Source organism: Labrus bergylta, chromosome 20, assembly GCF_963930695.1.
Source record: "Labrus bergylta chromosome 20, fLabBer1.1, whole genome shotgun sequence".
In the NCBI taxonomy this organism is placed as follows: domain Eukaryota; kingdom Metazoa; phylum Chordata; class Actinopteri; order Labriformes; family Labridae; genus Labrus; species Labrus bergylta.
The window spans coordinates 22,893,935-22,920,828 of record NC_089214.1 but is presented as its reverse complement, the minus strand read 5'-3'; the positions used below and the strand labels follow the sequence as shown (position 1 = coordinate 22,920,828).

The following is a 26,894-nucleotide window of genomic DNA, read 5'->3' as shown; positions in this document are numbered from 1 at the left end:
ATGTCCTTCATTAGTCTGGCACTCTTTATTTCAGGGACAGAGGATAGAGTTGTAAATTGGAGCGAGGAATGACATGCAGGAAAGGAGCCACAGGTCGGATCCAAACCTGGGCCGCCCGCTTGGAGGACTGTAACCTTGGCCCATTGGGCTGACCCACACTAACCACTAGGCCACCGGTGCCCCCTTAGTCTGGTACTCTTTAATCATGCGTCTGTATGTGCATGTACTGGATTCAGTGTAAACGTTGCATTCTTATAAAACAAACCAAACTGTATGTTTAGATATATTTTTAGGTACTGAAGGTCTGACTGTACACACTGCACTGAGCTGACTCGTGTATTATGGGATGTTTACCGGTGCAGATGCTCTATGAGGAACTGCAGCGTCTTATAATGAGCCGGTGGCATCTGCCTCAGCAGGTCCTTAATCTTGAAGAGGACTCGGTTCAGATCCACGCTGACCTGGGCCGGGCCCACCGGGGATGGGTTGAGTCTCAGCGCCTCGAGCTCCTCCACGATGATACTCTGACTCTCCTTCGCCAAACCGATGAAGTCGTTGTAGTAACGGAAGAGGATGAGCGGCTCTGGAAGCTGCAGAGGAAAGCAACATTCAAACCAGGAAGTGAATAATAAACAGAGGCAGCTGAAATATGTGAGCAAATAAACAGCTGGGACTGAATTAGAAATGTGATCAACTGTGAGGCGAGAGAGCTTCGTCCCAAAATAAACACGGACAAATAAATATCACAGCGGCTTCACGCTGTGGAACATTAACCCTTTAACTTCCTTATTTAGAGAACCCTCTCTGCTCTGATTGGTTCATTTGAAGTAACTCCATACCCTGATAAAAACATCATCTGATCCTGCAGAGCACGGGAGATGCAATACAAATCTAAAAAAACAAAGTCACACAAAAACACCAACAAGGTTTCAGAATGAGGCAGACGTCGAGAAGACAAGAAACTCCCGTGTTCTGAGAGGTCAAAATATCGTTTCTGAGTTTGGAGTCTGGTGGCTTTTCAGACAGCTGTTTCTGGATTAAAGAGGAGGAATTACTGCAGAGAAACTAATTTAAGTAGGTGTTTTTGTCAAAAATATCTATTACACTTCTCATAAGACACATTCACCCGACGAGTTCAGATACACATCTTATTCCAAGAGATATAAAAAAATGAGGCCTGAATAGAAAAGTTGTACTTGTCGAGTGTCTTGAAATAAGATGTTCTTCCCTAAATTAGCCAGTACTTCTCCTTTTAAGAAACTCAACAAGTAAAATGAGCTACTACTAGCATTCAGTGATAGAGTCAGTCGCCTCTCCACCAGAAGGTCAGATAAATCATTTACATGTAAAAACAGGGTCGAGGTTGAAAGTGATTTTCTAATGAAGAGGTTCTTCAAGGAGCTCACCTGTCTCAGGTAGAGTTTGAGCACGTTGCTGATGTCATGTGGATAAAGCTCCGAGAGCTCAACCAGGTGTTTCCCGTTCTCAAACGCCTGACACAACTTCTCCACCCGGGACTTGGCACCGTTCACGCGGTAGATACCCTGCACAGAACGAAAACCCAGAAATGAATTCAACACAGGACAAAAAACACATTCTTCTTATGGTCAAACTGTGTGGATGAAACAAGCAAATCGGTTAAACTCTTAAACTAAAGTTAATCTGGTGACATTTATCCTGATCCTGTTTCATCTTCAGATGCACTCAAATCTTTTAATATCTGACAGTAGCAGCGTTCTCTCTCACATACTACTTATTTGTATTTAATTTCTCATAATATCTGGAGAGAAAATACCTTAATGTTCAGCGCTCTGTTCTCAATCTCTGACGTGCACTTCCTGATGATGAAGGGAACGCTGTCCTGGCTGTTTTTAGCCGCCTGAGTGAAGTCGATGCCAAAGAGGTGGAGTCTCCCCTGCAGCTTCTTATGACCACACTGGATGGCCAGAGTCTCCAAACACTTCTTATGACAGGCCAACGAACACTGCAAACACCACCACATGGATCTCAGTTATTACAGAGACACACTGAGACATGAGAGACAAAACGGGTGGACTTAGGGAAGAGGTTTCAACAGAAAGGACCAGACTTTTTGATCTTCAAAGCTGAAGAGGCAAGATGATGACTTCAGCTTTAGATTCAGTCAGAGTTGGGAAAACAGGCGGTAAAAGCTGCGAGGCAATCTTTCACATGATGTGCTTGTTTGAAGTCATTTCTGTTATGATATCAGGCATGAAATAATCCTTTTTTAATCAAGAGATAAGCCTTTCATTGCTGTTTTCAAATTCACCAGACTCCTTTAACATAAACAGTAATTGTGCCACACAGAAAAGAAATGCTTGTCTACGTCTGTCTGAAGCAGGTTCGTCTTATCTTGTATTGCCCACATACACCAAAGTCAAACAGTAACACCTTCTAAAAATCTATTAGAAGACTACAAACTCCTGTGATCTGTGAGGTCAAATAAAGGTTTTTATGAGTGTGGTGTGTTTGTAGAGTGATGTAACAGCTTTTAACTTCTATCCATAAATAAGGCTTTCCATTAAACTATCACAAAGGTAAACCATTGATCCAGTTTGTTGAGGCCATTTTACATCAAACAGACGTTTAAAGAAAGTCAGATCGGGAACTGTTCCTAAAAAGGAAACAAAGAAAAAACCTTCACGTCAGCAAACCTTTTGAACCAATAAGAGAAAAGACTGCAGAGTTCTCATGTTTGTAACTGAATCCACCAGTGTTACATAAACTCTCCCAGTAACTCTTGTTTTCTTGTTTCCCATCTTATAAATATGGAGAGAAACTGGATCTGAAATGAACCGGCGGGGGGGGGTCACAGGGGTGACGGAGGAGAGTCCTCAGAAGACAACAAAAGACCTTCAGTTTCCACGCTCGTTCCCGGAGGAGGATTTGGACTCTGAGCAGAACTTTGTTGCCAGTTCAAAGTTTTGCTTTAATTTGGATGTTTTGATGAGGGCAGAGGTGCTCTCTCTCTTTTGTCGCTCTTTGATTTCTGCTCACCATGACTGATAAAGACGCCGTTCTAAACTTTTGGCAGCGTTCATGGAGGACTCGTCGTCCTCTGAATGCTTTGGACTTGCTGAAGTGGCTCACGGCTGGTCTGCATTTTGTTCAGTTTGTTTTTGAGCTAAAAGGGAGAAGAAAAGAAACCAGGGTTACCTCCTCGCACTCGGCTCCGTGAAACACCACCAGGCCGTCACACTCGCGACACTTGGATGGAGCTCTGAGCTTCCTCAGTTTGTGGGTCTGAGCAGCTTTGGACATCTGGGTGTTTCTGAAGGGACCCGGGGAGCTGGCTGTTTCAATAATCATCTCACTCAAACCTGCGGGCGGGAAGATGGATGCAAAAAAGATGCTGGTTTTTCTTCTCGTATGGAGCATGAACTCAATAACAACCCAAAAGATTGACACAATATGAAACATACTTTGTGCATTATATGAGACGAGTTGATTCAAAGACTTCAGTCTGACTCACCTGTATCAGAGGGCGATGGAGGCTCTCTGTCGTCCAGGTCATCTGCAGACGACATGGTGCCGGTGGAGGGGGTTCTAGGTAATCTCCTCTTGAAGTCTCCTGCACAGTAAAACACAACACAACAGTAAGTCCTCACGATCACAATCAACATCGAGTCACATCTCCATTTTTAACCCCCGCTCCATTAACTCCTGAAAAACGTCCTGATATTTTCAGTCTGAGCGTCATGTGTGAACAGAAACATCTGAATGTTTCTCTCTTCACCCAGAGTTTCTCCTCCAGCCTCCTGATATTTATTCTACAGAAAGTCAGAGTGAGCTGATGTGAGAACACAGCAGGATATAATCAGGAGAATTCACCTGGAGCCAGTGGGAGGGGGTGGTGTCCTTTATTCCCTGTGATCACTGTAAGACCATAGACTGTCTGCACGCCACCTCTACCATCTCTGTGCTCTAATGAACCTGCTGCTGCATGTTTCCTGTTCTCCAGTATGTTCTTCTCCACTCTTTAGTTCACATTGAGATTCTCTTCAACTACACGTAGCATTGATAGGAAGACACATATTCTCTTTATAGTGTCATATAGAGGACTCTGATGCTTCTCTAGAGATTTTCAGTAGTGCATGTGTGAAAATGTTTATGACACATCCTGCACCAAACAGAGTTACATAAAGTCTAACACAGAGGTATCACTGTCACTGGTTGCTAAGTGATTTCATTGGGAGATAAGATGCAAACAGAGCTGAGTGAACATCAGGATCAAAGAGATGATTCAATGTTTGGAGCCACGTCAGAGCGGAGGAATGTCCCTCCTGTCCATCACCTGTGTTTGTGGTGTCTGTATCAGTGACATCACACTCACACATCTGATGATGTGTGTCTTCTCAAATGTAACCCTAACCCAGGTGAATTTCACGGCTGGATGCCTGACATGAAAGCGTGTCAGGAAGTAAAGGTGATTTAAGTTCCCTGACTGATACATCAGAAAGATTCCTGCGAGGATTTAAGTGTTACATAACCTCTCTGTTAGTTTGAAGTTGAAGCCAATATCATGTTAAGATTTACGTTCTTCATTCATTTACGTCTTTAAATACGTTTAAAGTTCAATCTAAATCAAAGCTAAACAGAAACGATAGGATGAGGGAAGGTAGGGTAAAAGGTCAAACTGTGGGTGGTCCTACCGGGACTCGCTGTAGGTGAGTCTATGGATCGAGACTCGCTGCTGCCTCCGGCACTCTCCGAGTCGCTGCACATCCCTCCACCCTGACTGGTTGAGGCCCAGGGACGAAACGGGGCCTGAATCCGAAGTGCTGCAGAAGAGAAATGAGGATTGATACAATGGTTAAAATGTATTTATAAAAATGAATTACTACAGAGAATACAAAGGAACATCTTTATGGATGTGATGTGTTGTGGATTAAATCTGTCTCTGTCTCTGGATCTGCATCGTGGGGAGCAGTTCAGGGCCGTCAGATGACTTTCACTTCTGACTTTATTTTGAAAATATTCCGTTGTTTTTAAAAAGTGCTTGTTCTGTCAGTCGCCCTCTCATCTATCCTACACACCTTGGATATCAGTGCTGCTGTTGGAGCGCCTCTCTGCGATCTTGGCATGTTGGGCATTGGATGGACCGTCCACGTCTTCTGCACAGAGGGGGTCAAAGGTCACGGACCCCTGGGACAGGTTGCTGTGGGAGGAGTGGCTGCCACTCAGCGAGCGCTTGTTTAAAGGTAAGCTGTGGAGGGAAACAATGGTACAAAAGTGATGATACTGTTATCGTTATAAAGCAGATTACCTTATTATATACAGATTAATGACTTCCTGTTCCTGTGGTAAATTTCACATTGTTGAGTCACAGATCAATGAAGAGTGCATCCCCATCATGGAGCACGGTGTTCTGGTCGTACTGCAGGTTTTTAAGAGGGACTTCTCTGACCTGAGTCTAATGATAAAATATGAGGCCCTGATCATCCAAAATCACCCGAGCACTTCTGGGGAAAGAACAGTCGGGAGCGCCTGTAGAGCGGGGCCGTGTGTGCATACGAACAAATAAAAACTAATTTTAAAAAAGTGGGAAAAAATGGATTGGAGCAAACGTAGAGCTCTCATCGTTGCTTTGCAGACGAGGAGGAAGTGTCATAGAAAGCAGAGGTCGATTTGATTGGCTGCTTGGGCCAAAAGTGACGAGCGCTGTGACTCTGTTCTGTCTCGCAGTTTTTTGTTTTCTTTACTAGATATAAGTCAGCTGTTAGTTCGTACACTTTTATCTTTGACTCCTTCCATCAGATAAAAACATCCTCGAATAACTCCGATGACGACGATTTAAACGACTGAAACCAGTCCGACCAGTGCTAATAAAAGCATTTATAATTAATCCACAAAGTACAGAAAGTAGGTCAGCCATCTATATTTAACCTTTTCAGGACCAATGAGTGTGTGTGTGTGTGTGTGTGTGTGTGTGTGTGTGTGTGTGTGTGTGTGTGTGTGTGAGTGTGAAGCTTCATTTCCTGTTTCCAAAGCTGAATTCTTTTGATCACAGGGATCAGCGTTTTGAGGGTCGGAGGGGACAAAGAAAGAACAAAGCACACCCTTATTTCCATCTGTGTGTGTGTGTGTGTGTGTGTGTGTGTGTGTGTGACGACAAACCTGCGTCAACCAAAACTCTAAAAAAGGAAACTTGTTTTTTTGGACTGAGGCTTTAAATAATCCTGAGCATCAATAATCATCATCCACTTTGTATTGTTTTACAGTCAAACGGTATTTCACAAACGTTGGAACATTGTTGATGTTGTTTACTTTTTGTTTTATGTTTATCGAGCTGTTTGTTGTGTTTGCACTAAAGTCCCTCACAAATCTGTTTAAAATAGTAAAATGTGAAATGAATGAAATGAAACTAACTTTGACTGTGACCCTCTCTGAGAGCTGCTGCTTTATCTGTGAGACTGAAATAACTCAAATAGAACTCATTTCCCCTGATCAAATCTGAGAGAGGAAACAAACACTGATAACTCAGGAGGTTGACACAGGCCCCCAGAGGAGAGCCTCCAGCTGGACTCACACTTCATATTCTAGTAAGTTTAAGGACATGTTTACAGATTGTTCATAAAGATTGAAACATTTTCAGATCAGGTTGTAAGTGTTTGAAGTGTCTGTGTTCCTCACTGCAGTCAAACTTTCAGTCCGACAATAAAAACCTTCTTATCTGGTTTCAAGTGTTAGCCGGCTGAATAGATACGTCTTCATGTCTCACCCTGCGTTCTGCGTGGCAGCAAAGTCAAACGAGTGTGGCTCCAGTCGAGGCCCGTCTGTTGGTAGATTCCTCACAAAGTCGATGTAGCGCTGACCCGGCTCGTACTGTTTGGCATTTTCACACAGAGTCTGATGATTGACGGGGAGAGAGACCACCTGAGCCTGCTGGAGCTGGAACCAATTCACCGTCACCTGAGACAAAGAAATCAAGTAATCAAGTCTGTTCTGGATAAAAAATATGATTTTTGTTCTAAACACTTAACGCCCTGACATCAGAACTTACAGCCTTGAAGGTGAGGTCACACTGGGACACCATCTCTCTGATCTGAGTGATGATCACACTCTTGGTTTTGGCCAAATCGACTCTCTTCACACCGACGTCGAGCTGACAGGACGTGCAGTGCTCTCTGGCCTCCTCAGCCTGCAAACACATCCATCCCATGATTAATTATCTGATCAGCAAATTATTCAATTAACAGATTTGAACACTGGATGGAGAGAATCTTCATCTTATGCATCGATGTCTTAGGCTTTTAGTGTCGCAGGAGAACAATCACCTTCATCCCAACAGACTGACGTCAGCTAAGAGAAAATAACAAAGCCTTCACAACAACACCGTCTCACATACCTGACAGGGCAAAGTGCAACGCAGCTGACAGCTTGAACAATGAAAACCAGTTTGTATCTGTAACTTTATTCTGCACAAATCTGCATGCAGTGTAAAGCTTTCTTTGTTTCACACACTTCAACATTTCGATTTCTGCCTGCAAACAAAGATCCTGCCGACATGGGGAAACTGTGCAACATGAGTGTCTTATGAAGTAGGACAGAGGAATTGAATTATACAGAACTGCTGCATGACAAATAATACAGCTAAAAGCGCTTTATAAACAGTTGTTATCAGTGGTTTTAAGGACATTAGGGCTGCTGAGAAAACCGGACTACAAAAATCCAGATAGCTTTTAAAAGGAAGGACATATTTCCTATTTACTTGTGTTGTATACACATAACGACTTTCATTCCTGTTACTGTTTGTTAATTTATTTATTTTTTATTTATGTTTGTCTCGTCATTTTGTATTATTATTATTATTGTTCTTTTTTTGATACTACTCTTCTCAAATGTACTTTTATTTTTTCACGCTTATCTTTTTATTTTTATTTAGTTATTGTAGTTATTGTAAGAGGTCTATTTGTTGGACCGGGAGGGTTGTTTATAGGGAGAAGTGATACTGGATACTGGATGTTTCTGGGGAAAAAAAGAAAAATGTTGACTGCATCCCAATTGCACTGTACGGCTTGAACTTGCTTTAATAAAAATATGTTGAAAAAAATAATAAAAAGGAAGGAAATAGGAACTTTGCAATCGACCACATTCAAGTAGGTCCAGCAGAGGAGGTGCTGTACGTGTACCTTCTGCAGAGCCTCCTCCTCCAGCCTGCGTCTCTTCTCCAACTGTTTCAACGCCGCCGCTCCTCCTCCTCCTCCTCCTCCGATCTGCTCTTCCTCCAGCCGGCTGGTGGACACCTTAGCTTTCTCGTACTCCTCCTGCCGCTGGGCCTGCAGCAGCCGGGCCTTCTTCAGAGCGCTGTCGGCTTCGTTCTGGAAATTTAAAAAAAAAAAAAGGATGAAAAATTCAGACGCAGACAACGAGACACTACAATCACAGAAAAGTAATCAAACTTAACTTTGGTCCCAATTAAAAGTAACATTTCTCCCACATCTCTTTGTTAATGCTTTGTCGATGATGCTCCAAACAGTGAGTATTAAAGGAAAAGCCAGAAACCAGTGAGAGTGATTCATTTCCTGAAAGTTAAACTCCTCAAGCAGCTGGAGAAGCTGTCGTACTTTATAATAAAGACAAATATCTCGTCACTTTCTAACTCGTTATGGAGCTGAATTCAAGCATGTACAGAAATAATGATCTGTGTTTGAAGCTCAGTTACTGATGATGACCCTGTCACACACAGAACTGGCCGACTGTCCCGACAGGCTGAATGAAACAAAGCATGTGTTTGCTTGTGCACATGCATGTGTGAATAATGCTCGGGCATTTCAAGAGCATTCTTGAACTGCGACCCGGCTGTGTAAACGTCTTTGTGAACTCACCATTTTCTTCAGCTCTCTCTGCCACTGCTCCTTGACCTCTTTGCGTAGTTTGTCCAGCTCACTCTTTCTGGTGAGGAGAGGCTAGAAACACACACACACACACACACACACACACACACACACACACACACACACACACACACACACACACACACACACACACACACACACACACACACACACACACACACACACACACACACACACACACACACACACACACACACACACACACACACACACACACACACACACACACACACACACACACACACACACACACACACACACACACACACACACACACACACACACACACACAGAAAATTAATTATTTTGTCTCCTCTATAGAACCAAAATTCCGTTTCAGAGATGCTTTCTTTGGCTCTGCTGGATTACCTGCATGAATTTGTTGCTTTGGAGTATCGCTGCAGTTTGAAGAACCAGCTGGCTGTACTCAATGTCATTTTTGAAAGCGGTCATGTAGGTCTCACGGAAAGGCATGAATTCCTTAAAACAGGAAGGAGAAAGCTTTGATGTCAGTCCCCAAAAAGCAGATCTGGTAGCAGCAAAGGTCACATCACTGGAAGAAATGGCTCACCTGTTGACTTGCAAGTGACTTGGCGGATTCGGCCATTTTGGCGTAACTTTTTGCACACTCAATATCTGCAGAAAGAACAGAGACAAGTTAATTCAATAACAGATTTAATTCAAACTAAGATGTGTAGTGAGTGAAATGATAAAGGTATCTTACTGTCTGATCAGACATTAAGGAAACATGCTATGTTGAAGTGCTGGCTTCTCTGACAACAATGCAGCAGCCAGTATGTCCTCCTTCTAACTTTAGATTCTGCTCCTGAATGCTCTGGATTTGTTTGGACCAGAGAAGGTAGGCGCTTTTAAGACACCCCCACACGGCCGTTTTGGACGCCCCTCGGTTTGTCAGATATGAGAGCAGTTATCAGGTCAACAGGTGTTGCAGCGATGGAAGCGGTCAAGAGAAGTGGTTCAGATAGAAGTGATTGTACCCGACCTAAAAAGCCTCTGCATGTTTCTAATAAGCTCCACGAGCAGAAACGTGCTCAAACTAGGATCAATATTGGAGATACTTTTGAAAAATGGAGAGAGGTTAGAACACAGAAAGGTTTACAGACCCATGCAGAGCTGGATAAACACTGAAGCTTCAGTGTCCACCACATGGTGACCTGTGTGAGCATGGACTCTAGAATGGAGGGGGGGGAGAGACAGCTCTCTACAATGTTTTGAATTTAGACCGCAGTACCCATTTTAAACACTAGGGGTCAGAGTTACATACTGCTCCTTTAATAAAAGACAAACTAAAGTTTTCTGATCAAATCAAACATGGCCTGTGAGAAAAATCAATGAGTGAAGGATGCATTAACCGAAGGCGAGGTGTTAAACAAACATCTCGTATGTTTGCCTGATAACCGGCGTTCTGTACAGCCTGACTGAGCGCTCTGTGTCCCTGATTAGGTATTAAACTGAAAACATTCATTAACTGGTGTGCAGAACAAAAGGCCCTCACACTCAGCCCCGAGCCGGGATAACACCGCATTGTTTTCAATCCAGCTCAGGTAATCGAGAACATTTTCTCAGAAAACCGGACTCTAATTAATCCCCTCATAATGCGGCTCTCCTCCGCACAGCATGACGTAGGAAGTTCAAAATAAAACACCATGAGAGCCACCATAAGAGAATTTAGATTAATCTACCAGATTTTTAACCACCTGTTGCTGCAGGAAGCTTAGTGTGAAGAAATGAAGAAAAGCTCATGAAAATAATCTGATAACAACGTGCAAAAAAAAACTAAAATAGTGCAAGAGATTGATATGCAAAATGTTATTGTGCAATAAATACTGTAGAAGTACCAAAACTTTAGTATAAAGTCTTCTTCATAAGACATGTGAGGGGGAAAGGAACAAGTTAACTCCTCCACCACGCTGTCAAAGGAAGTGGTTCTCGACCTTTTTGTTAATTTGGGGTGGAGCTTCTAAAGAAAGACAAGGCTGACAGCGGTCACTCACACAGCACACATACAGTCTGTGTGAACACCATGACTCGCTGCTACAGGCGCTTTAATCTGAAAACCGACCCACAGTCAGAAAATGTGTTAATTAATTTTGTAACTTCCTTTTTTCTTCTTCTTCACAAACATCTGACCACACCTCAGAAATGATCGTGCAGCGCCCCCGCAGAGGTCCGAACCCTGAGGTGGAGAATCACTGGACTAAATATCTCGTTAAGTTTCCCTCCAACTGGTGGTGGGACCTGGTGGCTCAGTGGTTAGTGCGCACGCCCCATGAATGGGGGCGGCGGTCCTCCACATGTCATTCCCCACTCTCTCTCTCTCTGATTTCTCACTCTATCCACTGTCCTATCTTTACATTAAAAGGCACAAAAAGCCCAAAAATAAATCTTAAAGTTCCTCTCCAACATGAACACCTCCACCTGACTTCAGTCTTCACATCGTCATGACAACACATAGCAGCAGGTAGTACTTTTCTGCTGCGTCTCTACACATCATCAATGCTCTCTTCTTTAACTCCTCGTTGGCTCTCTCTCACTCACCCAGACTGAGGCGTTTCTCCACCCACGCCAGCAGCTCTTTGGTGTATTTGGACCAGGCCTTGGCGTAGAGCAGCGCTGACTCCACCCCGCTGTCCTGCCGCTGCAGCGTCCGGTCCACCTCCTCCGCCCTGACTGGTGGAGACGGACCTTAGAGAACCAAGGAAAAACCACAAGGGATGTTATAGTGGATGAAGCTTAGACGTAACCTCCAGCAAACCAGCGCCATCCATCAAGAGTAAATGTGACCTTTGAGCTGACTGCAGCGGAGAGTCAGCGAGCGTAGCCCTCACTGACCATGGGGGAGTTTAATTTGAAGATATTTGTGACATTAGAGGGACTGCTGGACAGATTAATAAGACTGCTCATCAAGTCTAGGTGTGATTGTACTCACACTCCAGAGGAAACAAAAGTCAAAACCACAAGGATGAAGCCAAAAACATCTGCTTAGTTTTGGTACTATTGATGGATTTCGATGACTAAATGTGTCCTTAAAGATTTTATGATTTCTCCAGTAAACTGCTCAGCATTGAATCAGGCTGTAATGGATTTAACATAAAACTGCATCCAATCAAAGTGTGTCCACTAAGAGTTGTTGTTTTCGTCCCTGACAGACTCCGTTTGTTATTCCAAGTGTCTAACTAAAAGATCTCTGTAGGCATCCTTTTTCCATCCATAATCTGAACCGCTTTTTCTTGTTAAGGGGTTGCAGGGGGCTGGAGCTGATCCCAGCTGTTATTGGTTGAGAGGCGGGGTTACACCCTGGACTGTTCACCAGCCAATCACAGAGCTGACATATAGAGACAGACAACCAGACACATTCACACCTACAGACAATTTATAGTCTCCAGTTAACCTAAGGAGCATGTCTTTGGACGGTGAGAGGAAGACGGAGTACCAGGAGAGAACCCACACATGAACGAGGAGAACATGCAGACTCCTCACAGAGAGACTCCTGAAGGACGGGGATTCAAACCAGGAACCTCCTCACAGAGACTCCTGAAGGACGAGGATTCAAACCAGGAACCTCCTCACAGAGACTCCTGAAGGACGAGGATTCAAACCAGGAACCTCCTCACAGAGACTCCTGAAGGATGAGGATTCAAACCAGGAACCTCCTCACAGAGAGACTCCTGAAGGACGGGGATTCAAACCAGGAACCTCCTCACAGAGAGACTCCTGAAGGACGGGGATTCAAACCAGGAACCTCCTCGCTGTGAGGCGACAGCGCTAACCACTGCACTCTCTCTAAAACACACCAGACTACAATCATTAAACACAGTGATTCTACGGCGCAGATTACAGGAGGTCTGTTGATGTGATTTTTGGTGTGTGTTATCATATATTGCATTCATATTTTGTTGGACCTGAACTAACTGCTTGATAAACCAAATTGGCGCAAAGCAAACCAACTGGCCCCGAGGCAGAAATAAAGAACAACTCCTGTGATCTATGAGGTTAAATTACCGTTTTTTATAAATAAAGTTTGGTGGCTTTGAAGAGAGCGAGACAGGGGCTGCTTCTGGTTTTAAAAAAATCCTCTCCCTCTCTAACTAAAAGATCTCTCTGCAGGGATCCTTTCTGTGATGATGTCACACACTTAGAATAACAACCAGAGCCTGTGAGGGACACACTTTGACTTTAGTGCTTGAAGACACCGGAGCCCCAGCGACCTGCGATTTCTCTGCAGGCTGAAGCAATTCAAAATTATTTGGTATCTGTTACTCCTAAAGCGTTCTACATGTAGAGTAAAGGTTTAAAATAACACAATTCTGAAGCTTAATTTGAGTTTCTCTCCTCACACTGATGAAGCAGCAGCTGCTGTGTGTCACAGAGATCAGTCTTACCTGGCAGATCATCTTTCTCTGGACCGGATCCTCCAGATTCCACAGAGACGTTCTCGAAAGACTGAATCACAGACAGATGAAGATTAAGATCCACGATGATGAGGATGAAGTCACAGCTCTGATGACATTACTCTAAGCTAGACGGCCTCTCACTTAGGAGCGGTTATGAAACCTGCAGCAGGAAATCAACAAATACATCACATCGACTCATCGAGTGTCGAGAGTTTGCTTAACCTCTGACCTCTCCTGTAATGTTTCATATCTTTAGTCTGACACTTCCTGGTGCTCCTATGACACCGAATGTATTTTAAGAACAGAGGCACCATAAACACTCTCATGCCTCTCGATGGCTCGATTAGATGAAGGACAGTTGGACTGCATCATTCAGGCGTTTTATGTAAAGAAGACAAACAGAGTATGAATATAGTTGTTTTTCTCACCCTGCTCCTTTTTGTCAGGGGGAGCCCCAACACTGATCCATTCTCTACATCTCCCATAAGGAAGTCAGACACTCTGAGGGGAGAAACACACAAAGAAGAAATCACAGTTTGGACCGAGAAGGAATCAAACTGACCAGCAAGAAAAAAACTCTGAGACGGGTTAACTGCTCTCCACAAGTTTGAAGAAGTGGACAGAATTAATTCTTTAAAGACAGGCAGGGGAATCCAAAATAAATGGAATAAAACAACACGTGTATAAGCTCATTGGGCTGACAGTAGCTCAGTCTGTAGGGACTTAGGTTGGGAACCATAGAGTCTCTGGTTCAGGTTCCAATGCAGACCAAGTCTACAAACTGGTCTGGTTGCTGAGCACTGCTTACACTCTGTTATTGAGAGAGACACACACACACACGCACGCACACGCACACGCACACACACACGCACGCACGCACACGCACACGCACACGCACAGGACCTGTGGAGAGATGTCAGAGTGGGGAGAGCTGTTGAGGGTTTGGTGCCTTGCTCAAGGGCACAACGGGGAGGAAGTGTGGACAACAGGAACAAGAGGAATACAAAGGAGAAATCCTTCCTGCATATTATCCCGTCTCCCCCATCCCATTTTTCTTAACAATGAGTAAGGTCTTTAACCCGCTCTCGTAAAGTGTCTCAAAATAACAATTGTTATGAATGGCGCTAAACAAATACAGATGTTGCTGGCTAGTCGCCTTAAACTGTTTAGGTAGAAAGACTTTAAGCTGCGTTACTTTAACTGTCCTTTAAAGAGTCAACAGATTCGTTCCACTTAGGGGAAGTGAGCTGTGAGGACATCATACTTACACATTTCCAAAGGTGAACGCCAAGGTGTCGATGGCCGTGTAGATCTCTCCGAAGAGCTTCTGCTTGTTCTCGTCGTTCACCTCCTTGAAGTTCACTCCTGTCAGGCAGCCATGAAGAACCAATGAGTCAAACACATCTCTCTCACAACACATCCTGCCCCAGCGCCACTGAAAGAGCTGTTTTTAAAAAAGCATGAATCTCTGATGTGATTCATCATCCTGTGTGTGACGTCAACAACACAGTCAATAAAACTCCTCTTGAGTCAAATCCCAGTGAGGGCTGTGCAATTTATGTTTCAAACATGTTCAAGTGGAAAAGCCCCTCAGAGGAATCCAAAAACAACTCAGAACCTTAAATCAGAAGAGATAAGCTCAGACTGAGAGTGTGTATATTTGGCTGTAATCTGGAGAGGCAGTAGTTTCCTGCTCAGAGTCCAAACACAGTGATGACTGAGCACAGAGCGAGAGAGAAACAGCAGAGTAAATACTGCTGTAATCAGTCCTCACAGTAAACTTCCTGTACTGACCGGGAAGAGAGAAAATAAACCCGCTGGGGGGGGGGGGGGAGAGAGAGAGAGAGAGAGAGAGGGTGAGAGGGAGAGAGAGAGAGAGGGGGAGAGAAGGAGAGAGAGAGAGAGAGAGAGAGAGAGAGAGAGGGAGAGAGAGAGAGAGAGAGAGAGAGAGAGAGAGAGAGACAGAGAGAGGGAGGGAGAGAGAGGGCAAGAGAGGGTGAGAGAGAGAAAGAGAGAGAAAGAGAGAGAGAGGGAGATGGTCAGAAAAGGAGCCCAAAGATAAATCAGTGATGTCGCAGAGCGCTCTCCTGCCTCCGTCTTTCCTTTTCAGGAGAACAATGGAGATTTCTAGAGTTCAAATCCTCGAGAAGCAAAAATAAAAACTCTTCAGGTGTTGGTTGTTTGGAAAGTTTCTGGTTTGTATCGAGGCTTCGTGATAGACGTGAAGAAAGGAGGGTTTTGGATGGACAAGCTGGGAACAGATTTTTGGGATTAATCAAATTATTATCCTTCACCAGACTTGATCATATGTTTGACCCGATGAAAACCAAAGATACCCAACCACCGTCACCCTCCAAACATTAAAAGAAACTACTGAACTAATACAAATTATAATACCAAGATGTGTCTTCAGTGGCCACTATGCATTGAATCCAGGTTTGCTCTTGAAACACACGAGGTGCTGATTAAACTAGGGTTGTCACAACACCAGATTTCTAAACTTTGACACCTTTCCAGTAAAAATCTAACTATATCGAAAAGCAGAAGTCCTACGCAACCAATATTGGGTAACTTCATGTTTGATTACCAGGAAATCTCTGTGACAGTGTCTAAATTACACAAACACTTCAGCAATGTTTCAATACTCCAGATAAGAAACCCTTCAGGCTTCTGTAATGAATCAAGTCTCCGTCACAGAAGTTCAAAGTTTGATCCAAACTGGTCTCGGTTTAAGGTCTTGAGGATGTTTCACTTCTCCTCCAAAGAATCCTTCAGTTCTGAGAACTCTGAGAACTGACGAAGCCTTTGGAGGAGAGGTGAAACATCGGCAAGACCTCAAACCAAGACCAGTATGGATCAAGCTTTGGAATACCTGGATGACTGAGACCCTGCACCGACGCCACAACAGAAGTAAAGAAACATATGTTTGGATGACAAGTTGACAATAGTTCAAACTCATTGTTCGACAATTCTTAAATATCCTCTTAATTCTTTATAAAGACCGATCTGTTTATTATCCACATGTAACCCATAAACAGACCCCCATAAATATGACCAAATGGAAACCACAGACCTCCACATACCCACACCTTCCCAACATGAATACCAATACAGCAGCTTTGAATCCCAGCTGACGGATACTTAAACTGTTTAAAAACAGATAAAGTGCTCAATACTAAGGGTCGGCAAAATAATTTTTACTCGGTCTTGTCTCGGTCTCAGGCTGGGCAGACTCTGGATTTTAAATCCAGACCGCTCAAGACCACCTCTGATCGGCTGTTTCTCCACGTCATCACTGTGATTAGAAGGAAAACAATAACTTCAATTTATTTGTAGTTTGATTTTTATCCCCCGTTACGGCCGCAACCTTCCCGGTGTTACGGTCTAAGTGAGAGACACGCCCCCTAAACAAAAGATGATGTTTTGTCAGAGATATTTATGGTCTTGACTCGGTCTCCGGTATGTCTTGGTCTTGGTTAGTGTGGTCTTGACAACAACACTTCCCCCCCCAGTTTAATAGAATGAAGAGGTCTTGATCAGGACCAGTAGCTGCGTCTGAAACTCCATTATTCTGTCCCAGAAACCTCAAGGATTCCGCTGAAAAAGTTTGTTCTTTGGCCGGTCAAAGAGTAAGTTTCTATTCTAACAGAAGAAGCCAAGAAAATGATTCTCACGCTTAATTTCTTTGCTCTAAATCCAACACAGGATGAGCTGTTTGAAGCCCACCAAATACAGAAGATGAAATGATGAGCTAAAGGAAGATTTTTAGGAGAGCTGTCAAAACTTTAAACAGACCTCTACCCAGTATTTCCTGATGTGTAACAGAAATAAACCGTCCCGTTCCTGAACAGTAGCTGCTACTGTTGGTTGACTGAAACCATTTTTCCAGCCAATTTTTCAGTCCGCAAAACGATCACCCAGCTCGACACTTTCCTCAGTATTTCCTGAGTGCAACCGTCAGAATCTGACCTTTAACATCCTGCTGAAAAGTTCTGAAGAGGATCCAAAAGTGTGTTCCTCTCTGCAGCTAAAGAAGACAGACAAATAAGCTCAGCGTAATAATTGTTTCCTCTGACTCGGACACAGGACGAGCCGCTACGAAGACCAAATGGAGGGATCATACGCAGATTTTTTGAGAATGTGGAAAACTAAAAGTGCTCTAAAAACCGTCAAAACTTCAAATGACCTACCTGGAAACTTTCCTCAGTATATCTTTGAAGTGTCACCGAAACAAACTGTCCTGTTTGTGAACAGGAACTGCTACTATTGGTGGACTGAAACTGAATTTTTCAGTCTGAAAACCTTCAACATCCTGCTGAAAAGTTGATGAGAGGATCCAAAGTATGATCCTCTATCCAGTAAAGATTAAAGTAAATACATCCAACGTAAGAATTCTTTGCTTTTAATCCGCCAAACGAACAAACAGCTGTCAAAGGATTTGAAGAATAAAACAGTTTGTTGGGATCCAATGTCTGTGGGGCCCCTGGGAGCCTCTCCTAAACATCAGGTCAGCTACAGTAGCCTCCACCATTCAGACCACGTATCTCTCTTCAGCTGCTTCATCTCCACCTCTACTGTCGACCCCCCCCCCCTCCCCCCAACAGGACATCCTGAGGCTCGCTGAAACACAATGGTCGACTCGCTCAACCCCCAACCACAGGTCCAAACGTGGAAGTTACATCATGGGGGAAAAATGGTATTGTTTCAGTGGAAAAGCACAACACACTCGAAACACTCGCCGACCGCAAAGTAATAAGAAGAAGTCGCGTCTGAGAGGAACATTTCACTCTGATAGGGTGAAGCGAGGTGACTTTCAAGACAAAGGAAGGGACAAAACTCTGCAGGAACATCCATTTTTAACTCTGCACTTTAAAGTGCCACGAAGCAGAGACGCAATAAATCATAAGTTATTCTCTAAACTGAGAGTTCATTGTTAAATCTTATTATTCTAACATCAACATCCACGTCACAACAACAAATATCAAACCTCCAGGAAGAGAAGCTGATTAAAGATTTACACTGTAAAGCAACAGATTGAAGATAAACAACTGACATCACCTAGACCTGTATCTGTGAGTGTGCGTGTGTGTGTGTGTGTGTGTGTGTGTGTGTGTGTGGTGGAAGTGAGCCGTTCTGGCCACCTGGTGGCAGAAAGGATGCAACAACATGCCTCCCTGCACAGAAGCTGCTATAATGTAAATTTGTAACTTTTTATGAAAGGCCATTTTTCAGTGATATTACTAACAGTGACTCCTTTAAAGGGGACATATTATGAAAAATCTACTTCTACAGTGTTTCTGAACATATATTTGGGTAACCTGAGTTTCTACTAACCCACAAAATCTCCTTGTGATGTCACAGTGGGATTCTGGTAAAAGAAATCCCCTCCCCTCCCCTGGTATCTCCACCCATGGACTCCACACCCAGACTAGAACAAAACTTTTGAGCAGGTCTGCCATTTTTATTCTCTCTACAGAGGAGTGATGTCTACGGCGAAAACTCAGGGGGGGGGGGGGGGGCTCATTGCATTTAAAGAGACACACACACCAAAACGGAGCGTTCTGAGAGAGCTGGTTTATACAGGGTCACAAACCTCCTCTGGTGCTTGATTCATGTTATATTTTGACCAAAGCACAGATGTTTCATTTAGACCACAGGGGACTGTTTGAAAAGGTGGACAAGGGGGATAATATGTCCTCTTTAACACTTTAAACTCTGTAATATTTTACTAATAAATATGAACAAAGTATTCTTTACCCTCCAGAAGTTATTTAAAATCAGAAATGTTTTAGTTTTTTAGAAATCCTAATTTTTACGACATGTTTGTGGTCGCTTCTTCTGCTTTAGGACGCAGCTTCCCCCTGTGTACTGCGTATTCCCCCATGTTTTATGACAGCTGTAACATAACGTAAAGATGTAAAACACAATGTAAGGAAAGAAGAGGGAAGCTTTCATCTGCAGAAAAAAATCAGTCTGGACCTTTTATAGAGTTTATTTGTGGCTGGATTTGAAGTGATAAATTCAACATTAAACTGTCAAATCTTTGGCTTCTTTTCGTAGAAGTTCCTGCAGAGTTTTAACATGTTGGAGTGACTCAGAAGAAGTCAAGTTCTTGCAGGAAAGACGGAACCTAGACACACGGAGATGCACACACTCTTCTATGTGTTAATGTTAGTGTGTGTGTGTGTGTGTGTGGGAACTCGTTCCAAATATGTCGGTGAAGGTGTGCTTGATTTATACACAGCCTCCTCCTCCTCCTGCTTTGTTCTCTTGATCATGTCACCATTCCTTATGAAGTGTAGTCTCTTCAAAAGGCCGAGCAGCTCGTCTTTGCAATGCAAAGTGAGACGCGGTAAACTCCGGGGGATTCTTGTGTGCCGGCCAAGTGGAGAGACGACCTGCATGCCTGATCATAATCTCAGAGGAGGAGAGTGAGAAGGATTCCTCTGTGGAGTCTCTCTGGACTGACACACAAAGCACAAAGGACACCCGCGACTCACTGCCTCCTCCATCTGACTCAAAATATTGTTTTCCTTCTCCCCGTTTGGAGGTTTTAACTCGTGCTGTGACTTCTGCAGAGCTTTGAAGCTGTATGATAACTTCTCAGAAACCTTCCCCGGGAAGAGGCCTGGGGAGGACAGTGTGTGAGAGAGGACGGAGTCGTGGTGGATGTCCAGGAGATAAAACTGTCAGAGGAGCGAGGGGGGGGGGGGGGGTTTAGATAAGCAGAGACAGAAAACAGAGCAGAGGACGAGTGGAGGAGTAGCTGGGATGTTTTACAGGAGAGCTGTGAGTTATACATGTGTGTGTGTCTTAAAGGAGATCTGCTCATCATAGCTGACCTTTGACCGTGGCGATGACGGTTCCAGCCGTACTGAGGATGTCCACAGAGTTCAGGCTCTGGTGTTTGCTGATGATGGCCTTCAGGACTCGGAGCAGCTCGCCGAGTCGTTCGTGGACGGCCTGATGGAGGCAGTCCTGGTGCTCTGCAAAGAGGAAAAGACATTAATACTGCACTGTGTATTAAACCTCCTCGGGTCGATATACTTTGATTTGTTTACTTTTACTGACAGGATTATCTTTAGAACCATGAAACAATCCGGACTTTACCGAGGATTGTCTGTAGGGGGGAATCAGGCTCTAAATCAGCCTGGTTTATCTTTTAGTGCGTTCCCTGCTTTAGACAGTAAAACATCATCAACAGTACGATGTCTGTGCTTGATATCCTGTAGACACTAATATTCAAACCAACAGTGAGCCTCATAACCTTTGACAAACAGTTAATAAAACATCAGAAACTTTCTGCTAGAAACACGTGCAATGATGCTTAACAAGACGATATCTGTAGAGAAGGGAAAAGGAACATTTCAAAACATGGCTGTTCTTAATTCTGCATGGTGCTGAGTCTTAACAATTCATCATGTGAGCTGAATCTGAGCAGATTGGATACAGCTTTATAAAAACTCCCGCTTTAATGAATGGTGCAACCTCACTGCAAACAGGATTACTGTGACAGTCCAGCTTTGTTTGTTTTAACACCGACCACTGCAGTCCAGCGTGCACGCTGCACACACTACAGCCAGAAAGGTTCTTCACCTGACTACAGCACAAAGGTATGTGGTTTACTCATGCACTTAGTTCACACTCAGTTCGTCATCAAACCAGAGGAAACATCTCAGGTATGAGCCTCTGAGGACTCAATTCACTCACAGTGACTCATCACTGTTTACAAAGACACTTAATGGTCGCTCTCTGCATGCTTCAGGAATGAGGTCATGAGTAAGAAAATGTAAATGAGGACATGAACTACAATTCAGGTGACTTGAGCACCAGCATTAAGCCAAAACAAACTGCTGTTTGGCCACGCCTCCTCCATACTGAAGTCTCCGCTCTCCTCCAGAGACACACCTCCAACCCCCCTCCACTCACATTCACACGAAGGACTCAAGTGCAAGAAGCAGATGAAATCGTCCTCTGCTCGAGCTGCCTGTGTCCCTCATTGTTGTGTTAGCATGCTAATGTTAGCGCTCTTTAGTTAGCTCGTAGCTTCACATTGTATGTAAACAGACACAGTATGAGCGTGATCTAAAAACTCTTGCTAACATCCAAATAACCCCAACCCAGCATCTATAGTTGGGTTTCATTGCTGTAATCACATGAAATATGTAAGTAAGCTGCTTGGCAGGTTGTTTCATTGCATGCTTTAGATGTTGTAATCATCCTCACGACACCAGAAGTGAAATAATACTTTACCTGTTTTAAACCCACTGCAACAAAATTAGACAAAAGGATCACTTCTTGTTTTGAAATATCAGAAATTGCAGACAAACTCCTGCACAGCGTTCAAACTGCACAAAACATTGATAATGTATCCGTGCAACTTATGATGGAATAAAAAGTGTGCAGGCTTATCTCCTTCCTCAGTCTGCTGTCACCTGCTGTTTGTTTTCAAACTTTGGAACTTTTTGATGCTATTAAATAATTCAAACAACACGACTGATCACTTTAAATAATGTGGCATGAACAAGTATCAGAGTCTCCAACAGTTTGAAAACCTAAATTCACAACAACAAGTACTTCAGGGGGCGGGGGGGATTTCATTGCAACTTTATATATTTAAAAACACACACGTGCAAACACACACAAACACACACAAACACAGAGGTTGTGAAAGCCCCAGTTTGTGCTGACGATCACCCCCGGATTACCCGCTCATGGAAGAGGGGATCAGAATGACTTTAGCGGTCTCCCACTTTGTCTTTTATTCATTAGCCCTCTTTTTTGGAGCGGGACAAACAGAGCCGCCAGCGCGGCGAACAGCTCACGGTCTGTGTGTCCACCGCCACAATGCTCGCTGAGGCCCTGACCCGGAAATCCAGCCAACTGAGCAGCAGGTGACAAGTTCACTTTGACTCTAACTCCATTTCTCAGTGTCAGAAATGCTGATTCCCCCCCCCCCCCCCCCCAGTTACAGCCAGTCCTGCCCTAAAGTGCTGTGACTACAATCGATCTGAGCAGGACACAGAACTTTTACTCCAGAGGCCACTGCTCATGTCCTGATATTTCAACACACAACATGTTTGTTTTCCTGAACCTTACCAAGTGGTTTGGTGACTTACCCTAAAAATAAACACAGGTTTGAAAAAAGATGATGGTTTCAGTGAACAAAAAAAGGTTCATTTGGACTTCAGATCTGGTCCTTGATGAAAGAACTACCTGGTAGAAAACCCAGAAGACAGACTTTGAGGCCACAACAAGTACGAACCAATCAAAGCAAAGAAGTATTAACCAATCACAGCACAGTATGTCGTGATCAGGCAACACTTAAAAATAGAAATATTATCTAGACTTTTCCTGTTTTTCTATCAAAATAAATGGGTGCATGGCGCTGACATAGCTCAGTCGGTGATGTCATTTCATCCTTAAATGTTTCTTAGAGTTCAGATCTGAAGGGACCGGAAGTTATGCACCTGATCTAAGCTCTGTTCCACCTGTCAGGGTTTTCATTGGAGAGATTTTTAAACAAGATTTTGCAAACATCGATTTCCTGCAGCAAGATCACCATCACCTCTTCTGCTAAACTGCTAGAGCTGAACTTGTTCAAATGTCAACAAACAAACAAACAACAAAAAGTGAAAAAAATTCATGCATGGGGCGCTGGTTAAGCTTGTGTAGAGCTGAATCCCACGCACAGAGGCTACAGTCCTCGGGTTCAGCTCAAGCAGCAACCTCCAGCGTTGACAAATGAAGCCAATTCTGAAGTGTAAAATCCTGCAGTTCCTAGAGTGTCCACTAGAGGCTGGTTGCAGAAGCGCAGGAAGTCACATACACACCCATTCTAAAAAGCCTGTTTTTACAGCAGAGATTAACATGTTTACAGCCTGGTTCAAAAAACCAAATAGGTGTGATTAGCTACAGTGTAAGGGTTTGTCGCCTCAGCTCCAGCTCTCTGCCTGTCGTTAGGTTGACTGAAAGTTAGACTGAGACAGGATTTCCAACATGGAGACCGCCATCGATGGGACTCCAGCGCGCCCTGTCCAAAATGTCTAACCCTACCCTACCCTAACCCTAGTGCTTTTAAAAGCTGCAGCCAATCATCACTCTGCAAATCAACAATGACCCGCTTCCCATCCAGTTAAAGATCTGAAGTGATTATGTAAGGTGTAAGAACGCTGAGAAATACCACCTGAAGAAGGTCAAAAGGTAATTCCAGGTGAGTGAGAAAACTAACCTGCTCTGCAAACAGGGAGCAGAGAAACCCTGACAGACAGACACGCTGACATGATTACATAAGACGAGCAACAGATCACAGACTGTTCCTCTCAACATGAACTCCTCTCTGCCAACTTGCCTCGCTGCTCCCAGCCTGCCAAGAGCCGCCCCGCAGGACCTGGAGAGTACTGTCCGTCACCGCAGCAACCGTTTTCATCCATCTTCATCACATGTCGTGCTTGGCTCCTTCTCGTGCCGGGGACAGAGTGCTTTTTGACGACAAAAGCGTCTCCTGCTTTTATTCGGCTGCCCAGCTCCCCACGAGGCAGGAAAAGAGCCGGTGGTGAGGTCTGGCACTGTCACACCCCAGACTGAGACTCAATAATACGTCTATACAATCAACGCACAGGGGCGTACAGAGGAGTACAGAGTAATAAACAGCTGATTACAATAATCTGAATAAAGAAGAAATACCTGACAGGAAGTCAGCCTTCCATTGGAGTATAACTTAAAACCTCATATCTCCAATATTGATCCTAGTCTGAGCACGTTTCTGCTCGTGGAGCTTATTAGAAACATGCAGAGGCTTTTTAGGTCGGGTACAATCACTTCTATCTGAACCACTTCTCTTGACCGCTTCCATCACTGCAACACCTGTTGACCTGATAACTGCTCTCATATCTGAAAAACTGAGGGGCGTCCAAAACGGCCGTGTGGGGGTGCCTTAAAAGCGCCTACCTACCTACCGTTGGTCCAAACAAATCCAGAGCATTCAGGAGCAGAATCTAAAGTTAGAAGGAGGACATACTGGCTGCTGCATTGTTGTCAGAGAAGCCAGCACTTCAACATAGCATGTTTCCTTAATGTCTGATCATATAGTAAGATACCTTTATCATTTCACTCACTACACATCTTACTGAGTGGTCCTATAATGACAGAAGTCTTTGCTGTTGTGAAGCAATCTAAAGGAAAACTCAAGCAACAAAAGACATTATTAGAACTGATTTAAACTCCAAAATAAGATTTCCTGTTCACTCTTGTCTGAGCCCAATGTTCTCAAAGATCTCTCACAACCCAACATACAATAATTCCATAAGGACCGCGCTTTACAATGAGCTGCTTCAACCCTTAAGCCGTCAATTGGTCCTGGTCAGTTTAGACCCTATTTATGGACATTATCCTTTTAGTGACAAAACACAAACAAAGGCCTAAATCTTCCTACACAGGCTATACACCCATTCATCGACAGAGAAACTGAATCCTGAGTCCTGGAGACGTGGAGCCTGGGCAGGCTGGAGGTTTATTAAGGACGAGCCTGAACCCTGAATGACTATGAGACACAGGGTCTTCCTTTGCAAAGCTCCATGGGCTTCAATCCTCAATCAATGGGCGGCTGTGTGGCCTATTGGGCTGTCCTAAATGGAGGCTAATTAGCCAGACATTATGGTTGCGTCCACCGGCGCAGCAGGACACAGGATAATGTACTGAGGCTGATTATTTAACCCCTAAACTGCCATTCTGGGCGTGACACAAAGGGAAGAAGACTAGTTCCCACCAGTTATAAAGGAACAGCTGATCAGTGCATTTTGTTTCAGCTGGGGCTTTGTCCTGTTCAGGAAAGAAAAGAGAGTTTGAAAAGGAAGTTCTCGTGCATAAAGTTGCATAACAGAAGGTGTTTCAAAATGCAAATATTAGCCCAAACCAAACTAGGAGAAAACAAACAGGTTACAGGGATGGTTCTGTTTTCGCCTGGGAAGACGGCTGAGTATTGCCTGAGGATTTGTTTGAGTGCTGAAAACTCACTATTGTCCCAGGGGGCCACTAGCAAACAGAGGGCCCGGTCCCCTCATGGGCCTGCCTCATGAAGCATTTATGGAACAATAAATCACAACGGCAGCTTTTCACGTTCCACGGGAAAGAGAGATTTGAGTGTGTGCATATGTGTCTTTGTCCGTGTGTGATGGTCAGCGGTGGGAGGATTGTGAGGAGTGATAGGGGAGGAGTTTGGGTGGGTATGGTGGTGGGTGTGTGTGGGTGGGGGTGTTTTTTGGGGTAGTACTCTCCCTTGGGATTTGTCCCAAATTTACCCCTGCACCCCACTTCCCTGCTTCAGTGGGGGTTATAAGAGGAGAGAGAGAGGGGGACATTCCTGCACATAATAAGCCGTGCTGAATGAAGGCTGCAGGGGGATCAGACTCTGATCCTGATGAGAAGGAGGCCGCGGATCAGGAGCCGCTCTGAGGCTGCCACTAACACATTGCCAAGTTTTTACTTCATTAGCGTCATGGAAACCCGACATTCCTGCCTCTTGTTTGGAAGCGGGGATGGGGGATTGAGGAGCGAGGGGCTGATGGGGGATCCATAATGACAACAGCGTTGGATCATTCAACATCAAAATGACAACTTAATACCAAAACATTCTGATCTAGAGACTCTATGACCGTCTTAATGTTTGCAAACTTAACCAAAGATTCCCATTAGTTAGTATTTACTTTAGATGATCTATTGGTAGTAGGGTTGTCATGATAAAAGAATTTAAACTTTGATACGATTTTTGTAAAAATCAAACGATACCTCTTTTCGATACCACCCGTTTCCTCCGCAGGCTGAACGTGTATTCGGGGAACCACGACTTGTATTTTAATTTTCGGAAAAAAGTACTAGCAGATAACACTACAGTGCCGGCACCACATCAGCGACGCACCGTAATTGCAGCTCGATGTGAAAAGTTCACAAAGTGCTGTCCTTAGTAAACTGTGTTTCGATGCCACAGCAACAAAAATGCGATCGGGTAATTTCTGGTTTTAATTTTAAAAAATGGAAAGAAAACTCCTGCACATCTAGTTGAACAAAAATGGGTAATGTTTAATATTTGTGCAGTTTAGCCAGTTTGCAGGAGAATCCTCTCCAATGCACCTGTCCTACAAAAGAGTGGTATCAAAAAAGTATGGAAGCATCAAAGACGTTGACAATAATGGTCAACAGTTTACAAAGATAAGGCCAGAGACTCCGATGAGTTAATATTTGGTTCTGATGAGCTGGTGGGTTAGAAACATCATCACTTTCTTGGATAACTCAACACAGTATTTAGGGGGAATATTGTTGCTGAGCTTGTACCTCGTTACAAAAACAATATTCTCTGGTGAGGACTTTGTGAATCATTGATGCTTTGAGTCACAGAAGTGATCGTATTTGGATGAAAGGATGGATGAACATTGCTACGACTATATCCTGGTTGACATGTTGCAGCTTGGCAATCAGAGACAACAATGCTCTAAAGCTTTTATCTTCCATTTTGTTCTCAATGGGACCATAGTTTAATAAATCAACATCATGCTGTATTGAAGAAGACTTGAAACTAAAGATCTGGACTATGAACTCATTAGGA

The 26,894-nt window shown here is 43.9% G+C and overlaps 1 protein-coding gene across 4 annotated transcripts in view; it reads right to left on the bottom strand.

The window, feature by feature from the left end:
• Window positions 1–26,894, bottom strand: part of arhgap29a (Rho GTPase activating protein 29a) — a 46,736-nt gene that overhangs the window by 3,341 nt on the left and 16,501 nt on the right. For 3 of the 4 annotated variants that reach the window (XM_065948901.1, XM_020645389.3, XM_065948902.1), the window contains 18 exons: window positions 20,137–20,280; window positions 14,563–14,659; window positions 13,723–13,795; window positions 13,283–13,343; window positions 11,439–11,585; window positions 9,451–9,515; window positions 9,249–9,359; window positions 8,850–8,930; window positions 8,154–8,342; window positions 7,025–7,162; window positions 6,743–6,933; window positions 5,058–5,227; window positions 4,674–4,802; window positions 3,494–3,592; window positions 3,178–3,341; window positions 1,796–1,984; window positions 1,407–1,544; window positions 355–590 (listed from right to left, as the gene is read on the bottom strand). In XM_065948901.1, the coding sequence (XP_065804973.1) occupies window positions 355–590; window positions 1,407–1,544; window positions 1,796–1,984; window positions 3,178–3,341; window positions 3,494–3,592; window positions 4,674–4,802; window positions 5,058–5,227; window positions 6,743–6,933; window positions 7,025–7,162; window positions 8,154–8,342; window positions 8,850–8,930; window positions 9,249–9,359; window positions 9,451–9,515; window positions 11,439–11,585; window positions 13,283–13,343; window positions 13,723–13,795; window positions 14,563–14,659; window positions 20,137–20,280 (2,422 nt within the window). Of the gene's footprint in view, window positions 1–354; window positions 591–1,406; window positions 1,545–1,795; window positions 1,985–3,177; window positions 3,342–3,493; window positions 3,593–4,673; window positions 4,803–5,057; window positions 5,228–6,742; window positions 6,934–7,024; window positions 7,163–8,153; window positions 8,343–8,849; window positions 8,931–9,248; window positions 9,360–9,450; window positions 9,516–11,438; window positions 11,586–13,282; window positions 13,344–13,722; window positions 13,796–14,562; window positions 14,660–17,484; window positions 17,827–20,136; window positions 20,281–26,894 lie in introns of those variants that run through there. The other variant, XM_065948903.1, reaches the window with a different exon arrangement.